Here is an 11,698-nt window from a genome sequence, read left to right as displayed (position 1 = left end):
TGAGACCCTTTCCATGATAATGTGACAATCTATTTTTATGTGTTTTCTACGCTCATGAAACATTGAATTTGCTGTAATGTAAAAGAGATCATTGCTCAAAAGAAACTTTAAAATCTTAAAGAAGGTAAGTTATATGAACTCTTTGATATTGTTCCTTGCTTATTTGATTTTTAGGATATAAGAAAATTCCCAAGATACACACTAAAACCAATTCTGATTGTCTTGAATCACTACAGGTGCCCCAATCACTATCACAAAAGGCTTTTAAATGAGAAGAAGTGTTGGAAGAGAAAAATAAATCAAGACTTGGAACTCCTTTAATATATCTTAAAATTCTAATTACTGCAACATAGTGAGCAATTGTAGGCTTAACAAGAAACTTAACAAGTTGTTGCACAAAAAATGTTATGTCAAGTCAGATATTAGTGAGATACATAAGTCTTCCAATCAATCTTCTTTAGGCTTGAATATCTTTGAAAGGAATAGTTCCAATAGAAGAAAATATTTCATGATTATCAATAGGAGTGAGTGCAGGTTTGTAGGCTAAAATGTTTGCATTTGTTAACAATTCATGTGCATATTTCCTTTTATTACCATTATCCCTTTCTTACTTGTTGTTACTTCAAGACCAACAAAATATTTTAAATCCTCAAGATCCTTAATATTAAATGTCTCATTCAAGACTTTTTAGTTCTATCAATCTCCTCATTTCCATCTCCTGCCAATATTATATCATACACATACACCAATAATGATGTAAAAGATCATTCAGACGAATTAATGAACAATGAATAATCATTCATAGATTGAGTATATCTCGCAGAAAGCAAAAAGGATGAAACTTTGACAAACCACTCTTTGTTAGCTTCCTTAAGGCCATATAAAGCCTTTTTAATTTACAAACTTGTCATAATTGAGTAGAAGTCAATCCAAGAGAAACAACCATGCATACATATTCTTTAAACTCTCCATGTAAAAAGACATTGCTTATGTTTAATTGTTTCAATTCCCAGTATAAATAGAAGCAACAAAATGAAGCAACCTTATGGTGTTCATCTTTGCTATTGGAGAGAAAGTATCAAGGTAGTTAATGTATTCTGTTTGAATGTATACATACTTGATAACCTTTCTCAATTATACCAATCACTCCTCATGCTACATCTAAACAATGAAATAGATGGGAGATTAGAAACATGTTAACCAATTATGATCTGTGGTAAATTTTGGAATAAAAATCAAATTAACTTTGAAAGAATGAGATATTTGACCCCTACCAATTTGATTAACACTTAATTGAATTTCATTAGGTAAAGAACCAATATAGAACAAATAATAGGAATAAAGAATAAAATATTTTTATTATAACATATATTGTAAGGATCTAGAATATTACTTTAGAGTAGAAGTGGTATATTTTAAATGACTCCTGAATATTTTCTTTTATCTAAAATGAAAAGGGCATATAAATAGAATTTCAGTTATTTAGGTTTCATTTTTAAAAGAACCACCATCTCTCTAGAAAGTTCATTTTCCTTTCCTCTCCCTTCTCTAATATTTTGACTTCCTCGTTCATCAATTCGACGATCAGAGTCCACCATCAGACTCCTAGTAGTGAGTACTACAAGACTGCCCAATCAGAATCTCTGATAGGGTAAGTTCATTTTTGATCTTTTCTTTTAGTCAAATTTTGAACTTGTTAGGTTGTTTTTGTCCTTGCTATGCATGTGACCCTTTTAGCTTCAGAGTTAATCTCTGTTAGCTCAGGGTCATAGTGATATAGTTAGATTTTTTATTAGGACTCTGTGGTGCAGGTTAAGTTACCTTTGAGTTCTTGGTGGTTTTGGAGCTCTTAGTGAATATCTACTAAATTTTAGGTCAGGGAAGCTAGCCTTAATTTCCAATAGAATACTAGGTTAGAAGATCTGGATGTGAGAGTGACGTGGTCACCAGTCTCAAACTTTCTTCCTTCCAGGATTGTGTTTTAAGTATATTAGTAATTGACTGAGATTTGAATGTGCAATTTGATATATGGTTGTTGTTATAAAATTATAATGGTGTTGATTATTGGTTGTTTAATGTTGATTTAGAGTAATTTTCAGCTATAGCATGGACTTTGTTATTTTTGGGTGCTTTCTGATGTCATTTAGATCAAACTAAAATATTTTCGATCAATCCAAAATTTATGGGTGCTCTCTGGTGTCATTTAGATCAAACTAAACTATTTTTGATCAATCCAAAATTTATAGGTACACTCTAGTGTCATTTAGATCAAACTAAATTATTTTTTTATCAATCCAAAATTTCTGGGTACACTCTTGTGTCATTTAGATCAAATTAAACTATTTTCGATCAATTCAAAATTTCTGGGTACATTCTGGTGTCATTTAGATCAAACTAAACTATTTTCGATCAATCCAAAATTTATGGGTACACTATGGTGTCATTTAGGTCAAACTAAACTATTTTCGATCAATCCAAAAATTTATATATACATATACATATCACTATTATTATTATTTTAGCATAGTTTATTTTGGATGATTATTGTTAAATAACTTTTTGGATATATTTGGATTGTTAGAAAGTTTAAATTATATGTTATGATTGTATGGTGTATTGATGTGTTACATGAGATATTGAATGATGTGAAAGTGAGATCAAACATAGTATTTTCAGGAAAGGAAATACCGTGTTGAGAGTCGATGAAATAGATGAAGTTATTCAGTTGGTGAGAGTCGATGAAGGTTCATATGACTTTGTTTATGGTTTGAAATATAATCTAGTCTTTCAGGTCATATGAATTTATCCTGTCTTACTAGATCATGAGATGTTTATGCGCATGGCTGTGTGGATTCACAACGAGTAGTATGACAGGTGCAGGTCTCAGGATTCTAATTTCAATATACAAGTCTTCCGGAAGTAGAGTCAAATGTCTGAGTATGTAAGTCAATAAAGATCTCACATGAATAATGTAGATGATAGTTGTGATAGACATTTGATGAATTTGTGTAAATTATGTGAATTTGATGGATTATGTTTGTTCTTAAAAGTTAAATTTATATTAGAATTCTTAAAAATAGCTAGCTTACCCCATGTTTTGTTTTGTGTTTGTTTTCTTTAATCTGTGATGATCGTGTTAATTTACACGAGAGCAGATGAATTTGTAGGTAATAGAGCTCATCAGTGAGTAGCTAGAGGAACAAATGTTTTTATGTTGATTGTTTTGTTTGTAAATCTCTTTTATATATATATATATATATTTATTTTTTTTATTTTTAGATACAAATACAAGAAAACAATATATATTTATATGTTAATTAAATATTACATGCATAATATATTAATAAATATAAGTAAAATTAAAGATATTACATATATGATTTGTGACGCTTGTGTCTAGTATCAATGATCATACATGAATTGACTATTTGAGAAGTATTAATATGATTTGATGAAAAATCTAATAAATGGATAATTGTTGAAAGTCATTAAGTCGTTGTATTATCATTGGATAATTTAAATTTTAGAATATGATGAATCAATCAACCTTGAAAGAATCAACATCCTCTTGAAAAATCTTTTACTTTTTTTTTCAATTTGTGTGAATTATTTTTACATTCTTACATTGGGGTGATATTAGTAAAAGAAAATGTTTTTTTTTTCTTTTTAAAAGTTGTTGTTACTATTGGGCCTAGAGCAGTTTGGGATAATGTTACAAAATCATCAAAGAGATTCATAATAAAAAAAAATGTTTACACCTCCATAATTATTTTTAGTACTTTCATATTGTCAAAATTGTCTTTGGATTGTAAAATCCAGAATACAAAATTTGTATTTCAGATTGAAGAATCCAGAATTTAAAATTTGTATTCCAGATTTAATTATTTAGAATACAAACTACAATTTATATTTTTACTTGTATAATATAAATTTGTATTTTTGATTAATCCAAAATACAAATTTTGTATTTTTGATTAATCCAAAATACAAATTTTGTATTTTAGATTCTATAATTCAGAATGTAAAGTTTTGCATTTCCGATTGTATAGATTCTGCAATACATTTGTATTCAGATTTGTAAAATCTAAAATAGATATTCACTATTTTTAAAATATGGGGTACCAGAATAAACTATTAAGGTGCAGGAAGAATTTGGCATGGATCCTTTGATAATTTTGTACAATGATCCCAAGCTGCTCTGGCCCAATAGTGACCACAGTCTCTAAAAAGAAAAAAAAAACATTTTCTTTAATATGATGTCCACTGTACGAATATAAAGATAATTCACAAAAGTAATGGAAAAAAAGTGAAAGATTGTCATACAAATAGAAAAAAAAAGCTTAAATAATAAACTGAGAAAATACTAAAATAGATTTATTGTTCACTTTTGTTGTCAAGAACATGTAACAATAAACAAAAGAATAAACAAATGACCACAAATGTTAATTTACTACAAATTATTATAAGTAAAAACCAAGTAAATTTCAAATTGTAACAAAATATAAAAATAAAAAACACATGACTGATTATTTTGTACAGTATGTTGCCTTTAATACTAATTGAAAGTATCCTCAAACTCTCTACGTGTGTGTAATTCATATTTGATTATTACATTACAAATAATTTAATCTCCCTATTCTTCTTTACATTAAAATCAGTGTAATTCAATTAATATGTTAAACACTGTATGATAAATTTGAGATGGGTCATTATCTTCAATAACAAATATAAAGAAACGGAAAATAATACACACTAAACAAATATTAAACAGGGTTGATTTAGTTGGGCCTTGGGCCCAAAACAAAAATTGATACTAAAATTAATAGAGGCCCAATATATTAAGCGGCCTATATAATAAATCCATTCTCATTATGCAGTCATAGAGAGATCCTCCAACAACTAGGGTTTCTGAGTCGCTGCGACAATGGTACTACCACTTTTTTCCCTTACTCTGCATAGATCTGAGGTTAATTTGATTGTGTGATGAGTCTGATGATGTTTCGATTTCGCGTGATTGCAGGGGAAAGGTACAGGGAGTTTCGGTAAGAGGAGGAACAAGACTCACACGCTCTGTGTGAGGTGTGGTCGTCGCAGCTTCCACCTTCAGAAGAGTCGGTGTTCTGCGTGTGCTTTCCCCGCTGCGCGCACAAGAAAATGTAAGTTTTCTACTTATTAAATTGTAAGCGTTTGCGTGAGGATTCGGTTCTGAGTGAGTCGTTGATGGTTTCAGATAACTGGAGCGTGAAGGCCATTAGGAGAAAGACAACCGGAACAGGAAGGATGAGGTACCTTCGTCACGTGCCTCGCAGATTCAAGAGCGGCTTCAGAGAGGGTATGAACGGTTAATTATTTGAGTATTTAAATTTTAGGGTTTGGTTTAGGGTTTTTAGGGTTTTTGTTAATGTGGTCATTTTGAATCAGGCACGGAGGCAGCACCAAGGAAGAGGGGAGCAGCTTCCACTGCCTAATCTTTGAGAGGAATCAATTTTTCTGGGTTAGTGAATTATAGGAGTTAAGGATTGTGTGCTGTTTCTAAAGAACATTTTTTGTTTCTGTCGTCTTAATTTCATTTAATATGTAATGGATTTTTATTTCGACATTTGATCGATTTCATAGCTCTGCGTTCACTTTATCAACATTCATAGCATTTTGATAGAAATCCCTTTGAGAATTTTGATGGACTTATTTAGTTTTATAAGTAATTGTTAATATTGGTACTATACAGTAAAATCACTTCAACCTGAACTAGCATAATAAGCTGTTTAGTGTTCTAAGTCTGCATAATTAGCTGTTTAGTAATTCATGTGCTTGAATGTTAGATTACTACTTAAAAATAGTATCGCCATTTTTATTGAAGTCTTTTTTAATTATATTTAATTATATTGGTTAACAATTTTTATTCTCGTTATCATAGGTAAATCATATTGTTTTGTATCTCAGATAGTACGAATAAAGGAAGAAATCAAATTGAATCTACCTGTAGTTGTTGAAGATACGAAATATCAGAGTTTTAGGAGTGATTTTACATTAATATGATCAATATGTCAATATGTATATACTTAATAAATATATAATAGCTCTGTAAATTTTTCTATATTAGAGACTTAAATTTAATTGATTGTAATTTATTTTGGTCATTAAGAGAATTGAACGTTAATACTTAATTTAATATGAATATTTTGTCTTTATTTTTTATTTTATTTTTAATTATAGTGATTTCTCAAACATATTAATATTACATGTGTAAGACTAAATTAAAAATGTTATATTAATACTTTATATATGTACTAAATCAACTATTTATCTTGTATATTAAATTTAGAAGGTACCAGATTAAATAAAGATTTTGTTTTGGTAAATTTTCAAAAGTAATTTTTCAAACTAAGATTAACTTATATTTTATATGAATTAAATTTTACTACTAACTTTTTTTGTAAATATCTATGTGGAAGTTTATTATTCTGCAATGATGAGTTATGGGATTTATTTAAATTTAACAAAATTAGTATCTCTGGCAATATCGGGTCCTTAGTTCCTTACTTTACTATTTTAGTGAAGTGGCTAAATATTTCTAGTCTGCTGTAAGCTCAATTTTAAAAATTAAAGATAATAATTTAACATATTAACTTTATTTTATATGGTATCTTTAAAGGGAAATAAATATATAATAGTATTATAATTTAAATCATTGATATTTATACGTTGGTTTTTTAGTTATTAATTTTAATAAAGTAAATTAATCTATAAAAATAATTGCTGTAGTCGCTCTTTGACGGAATTGCCGTGGAAAATGGACTGTACACAGTAATGTATTGACAATTTCATGACACCTTCATACGTCTTTTTCCAGCATCTTCGTATTTTCTTTTAATTCCAGGTCCTTTAAATATAGTGATGAGTATTATGTTTTTTTTTCTCATTTGTAGTGTTTTTAGTAGTGGTAATTGTTTGTGGTGATTGACGACCATAAATTTTGTGATATTTTCGCTTATTGTTGTACAATTCAAAATTTACAAAATCCAAAAAAGTAAAAAAATGAAATATAAAACTAAAATAAATTTATCTTCACTATAAAAGAAAATGTTTGTCAGAGCCTACTTTATGAAACCATTTTAACAATTAGTGTGGATTTATTTTATGAAATAAATTAAAACTGGTAAAATGATGAAACTTTCTCAAATGTTATGATGTGAGAACAAAGAATGTATTGGGCTAGAATGGAAGTATGGAGCTAAAAGAAAAGTATGAGGATGAGGATGCAACTGATCTTGAAAATGTGAAAATATTTTATATTTTATTTAGAGTTATTTAAAAAGGTTAAAATTAACTTTTCATAATTATTTTGATAATGGATTAGAGTAGTAAGAAGGTGGAGGTTGAATTTTTGTGTGGTAAAATTCAAATAGTTTAAATAAACGGGTTGCATTCGATAAGAAAATTGTAATAATAGAAAATTAATTTTATTTTATCATGATAAATAAAATATACAAATTATATCACTTAAAGATTCTATAGGTGATATTATAAATATTTTTCATATCTTCAATAAAAAGTATATTTATGAAAATAAAACATATTACTAATTTAATTTAATCTATTTTAGTAAGATACTGTAATTTAGTAAGATTTTTATAATTAAACATAAAATACATTAGAGTATAAAAACGAGCAGCTTAATAAATAAAGGAAAAAAAATGTTCAGAAATACAGGGAATCGAGTAACAAAAACATCTCTAAAATAGTAAAAGAAAATGGAAATATATAACAAAATACAAGTATGAAACAAAGTCATATCACAGTTGAACTCAGATAGGGTCCTAATAGCCTCGGTCACATATTTGACAATTTCTTTTGGCACCTTAATAGTGTCCATATCCATCCCATGAGGATGGTTAAAAGATTAAATTTTTCTGTTAAAAACTCCTTGATGTAACCATTCCTTTGTCATTAAAAGTTATTTTCTTTTGTAAAACAAGATTTTGAATTGTGTAATTAAAAAACACTTCATTTTTATATTTATAAGATGTAGAAGGAAAAATATGGGGTTCAAATAGAAATCTCTCATAATCCTTTGTACCGAAGCCATTTTGAAACAAAATTTTCATTTATCGGAGAAGGCAAACTAAAAGAAGCTATTAATAATAACACAGTCATGTCATCAACAAGTTGAAGTTTTCACAATAGAAGAAAAAAAAGTTTATTTTAATAACTGGCTAATCATGGCTCCATATATTCTAACCCCAAAACTTTGGATTCAAACAAGAACTAATATCCTCTCACTTCTTTCGTTATGAAAAAGTACATTTATAGAAGTAAACAGAAGTAAACAGAGCCTAAAAGATTAAGTTTATTTCTAGTTTTAACTCTAGAAGAAATTAAGGCAATGAAAGGAAAGGAAGGAATTCAAGTAATTCTTATACTAGGTTGAAATCCATTAACAGTAACCCCTCCATCAACACAGATAACTTGTCCAGTGATGTAAGATGCAGCAGGCAAGCAAAGGAAAGTCACCAAGGATGACACTTCTTCAGGTTCTGCAATGCGCTTCAGCGGGGTACGAGACATCACATCATCCACAAACGTTTGGTTTTGGAGCAACTGCAAATCAATCTCAAACAAATTACATCCAAAACAACACGACCAAATCAAATATATGTTCTATTTTCAACATAAAATAATCACAAAAGATGCACCCATCTAGTTCAATATAAAAATAGGGAGAAAGGAAATTACATGTTCTACAAGTGGGGTTCTGGTGGTCCATGGTACAACACAGTTGCTTCTTATGTTGTCTTTTGCCCATTCACAAGCCAGATTTTTTGTAAGCTGATTAATTGCGGCTAAAAATTGAATGAACAGAACATGTTATTGTCTTTTCTTTGTAGTAAAATTTGATTGATGAGTTGTGCATGAGAGAAAAGATGCATCATTACCTTTGCTTGCTGCATAAACAGAACCAGTACCCATGCTGGTGACACCAGCAACAGAGGAAAGGAACACAATGCATCCCTTTCCAGATGCTTTGAGAAGAGGGTAGGCAAGTTGACACAGATGGAACGAGGAGTCTAAATTAACTGTCATCAGCTGTGAATATTCTTCACCACTGTACTCAATTGTTGGTTTTCTAAAGTTTGTTCCAACGTTGTTCACCTACAACCACAAATTCATGCATATTTGTGATTCATCACAATTCTCAAATACTAAATGAAATGGTGGAAGGAAAATGCATTCAGAGCAAAGCATTAATTTCATGGTAGTTTATGATCTAACATTTTCGCACATTATAATTGTTCATAGCTTTTTTAAAGATTTATATCATCAATGGTTTTTGAGAATGATTGAAGAAAATCCAATAAGCTCCATTCATTGGTAAAAAAACTACTTTTGGTTATCACTATATATGAATATTTTTAAAATAGTTTAAAGTTCACACAATTATTTTTTAAAATAAACTACTAACTTATATGCTTGATAAAAAAAAGGAGTATACGAGTTAGTGATAATTATCAAACTGTAAATAATTACAAATGATAAATGAAATAATTACATATGAATACCTTTTCCTGAAAAAACAAATACAGATTAATACACACCTTAGATTCCTTCTAGTTTTATCTTCTAAATGTGATACTTATAAAAATGAATTTTATAAATACAAAAAATAATGCATAATAACCAATTAATGAAGTAATGCATCAATTCAAATATTCATTAATGAAACTATTAAAATCATAAATAAATACATCTTACTCAATTAATGAAGACATAAATTCAAATACTCAGTTGTACACAATAATCAAATATTCATTAATGATCTATTAAAACTCAAAACTCCTAACTTCATAAGTTGAATTTTTATTTTTATTTATAACCAAAAACATTATTATTTTAATATTTTTTACATCATTTTCTAAAAATAATGGACTTTAACTATAACTCAGTCTCATCTCATACAAGGTGAGATTTATACCCATTTATAAAAAATAAAATATCTTAATCTCTATCTCCAATCCATTTAATTATAAATTTATCTTTTATTATATATATTTTTTTTCAAGAACCACAACGTTTTTGTCGTTGATTTTTGTGAATTTGCACCCCAATAAAAAAGAAGGTTAGGAATAGTTGGCCTTAGCAGCTTGAAAGTCTTTGCACAGATATACCAGAAATGGAAAAAGGTTTTCAAAGAAAAGTGGATCTAGATCTAATCCTAGTTAGGAACAGATTGATCATACATAGATGTTAAGCTTTCCATTGAAGGTGGATGCAACTTCCTCAAGGAGCTTTTCTCTGTCCTGTGGTGAGGTGACGTCACACACCGATCCAGTTACCTGAAAACCCTCACTCTTCCACTTTTCTAAGCACTTCTTCAGCTCTGTTTGGGTCCTCGAACAAGTGTGCACGGCGGCGCCAAACGCGGCCAAGTCACTCACGATGGCGTGCCTATATATAACACCGTTTCAAGCAACAAAGAAATATGAGAAGAAAGCAAAAAGCAGAACAAAAGAGAAAAGGTGCGAAAAGAGTGATGAAAACCAACCCGATCCCACGTGTGCCACCACTGACCAGAGCCGTCATTCCCTTCAGACACCATCTTCCTCCTCTCTTACGCCTGCTTTCTTCAAACTCTGCCATTTTCACTGCTTTTCACCCACAATAACAATATATATATAGACATATATATATAGACATATACATATATATAGGTATATGTATATATATATATATATATATATATATATATAATAAACGCATGCATGGTTTTGTCACATGCAATGCACCTGTAACTTTTGCACCAATTTTAATTAAATTAATTAGAAACAATAAATTTATCACTAATCTGTACCATTCCTCCAGTTGCTTTCTTCAAACTTTGCCATTTTCACTGCTTTTCACCCACAGTAACAAAATATATATATATATGTATGCATGCATGTTTGGTTGTGTCACATGCAATGCACCTGTAACACCAACTTTAATTAAATTAATTAGAAACAATAAATTTATAACTAATCTGTACCATTCTGACAAAAAGAATTATATTTTTAAAGTTGAAGTGATTGAGAGAGATTAGTATCTCATTACTTATATTTTTAAAATTTATTTCGAATATTTAATTAAAGATATTTTAAGAAAAAAAAATGATGAATACATAATTTAATTATAGAAGATTCTTATGAAAAGATATCTAAAAAGTAATATTATAAATAGAGAGGGATAGTATTAAAAATGTTATTCAATGATATTTACTTATTTATTTATTATGCAAAGACTAATACAACACTTAATATTTTTAATTTAATGTTTCAATAGAATATGAGTCTAGTCTCACAGTAGGGTGAACCACGCTGCCGTTAATTCAGTAAATGCACGTGAAAGGATTATATTTATTTAATAGCAATATGAACCATTATTATTATTATTATTATTATTATTATTATTATTATTATTATTATTGATAATAATTTTCCCTAACACAATTATACCATTCAGAATTGAATTTGTGACTTTGATCTTGATAGTATTACATCAAATGCTAAACCTCCATGAGATTATAATTACATTAAAAATCTGATGTATTTAATAAAACTTAACTTAGTTTTTTATAATTTTAACAATTTTTACGGATAAATATTTAATCCATCCATAAAACAATGTTTTAAAAAGATAGAAATAATTTTTTAAAACTATATTTTGA

General features: G+C 28.6%; 2 protein-coding genes across 2 annotated transcripts; one reads left to right on the top strand and one right to left on the bottom strand.

The window, feature by feature from the left end:
* Positions 1-4,801: 4,801 nt before the first annotated feature.
* On the top strand, positions 4,802-5,671 carry LOC137815011 (large ribosomal subunit protein eL37x). The gene is made up of 4 exons (XM_068618016.1): positions 4,802-4,927; positions 5,021-5,156; positions 5,231-5,332; positions 5,422-5,671. Exons 1-4 carry the CDS (start codon positions 4,925-4,927, stop codon positions 5,466-5,468), a joined length of 288 nt encoding a protein of 95 aa, XP_068474117.1. The 5' UTR covers positions 4,802-4,924; the 3' UTR covers positions 5,469-5,671.
* Positions 5,672-8,155: 2,484 nt separating this feature from the next.
* LOC137815007 (tropinone reductase homolog At5g06060-like) lies at positions 8,156-10,723 on the bottom strand. The gene is made up of 5 exons (XM_068618010.1): positions 10,541-10,723; positions 10,236-10,443; positions 8,934-9,150; positions 8,734-8,840; positions 8,156-8,598 (listed from the first exon to the last, which is right to left on the bottom strand). Exons 1-5 carry the CDS (start codon positions 10,633-10,635, stop codon positions 8,404-8,406), a joined length of 822 nt encoding a protein of 273 aa, XP_068474111.1. The 5' UTR covers positions 10,636-10,723; the 3' UTR covers positions 8,156-8,403.
* Between the last annotated feature and the right edge of the window lie 975 nt (positions 10,724-11,698).

The sequence above is a fragment of the Phaseolus vulgaris genome, chromosome 1, assembly GCF_000499845.2.
Source record: "Phaseolus vulgaris cultivar G19833 chromosome 1, P. vulgaris v2.0, whole genome shotgun sequence".
Lineage (NCBI taxonomy): Eukaryota > Viridiplantae > Streptophyta > Magnoliopsida > Fabales > Fabaceae > Phaseolus > Phaseolus vulgaris.
This window is presented reverse-complemented; position numbering and strand designations above follow the sequence as displayed.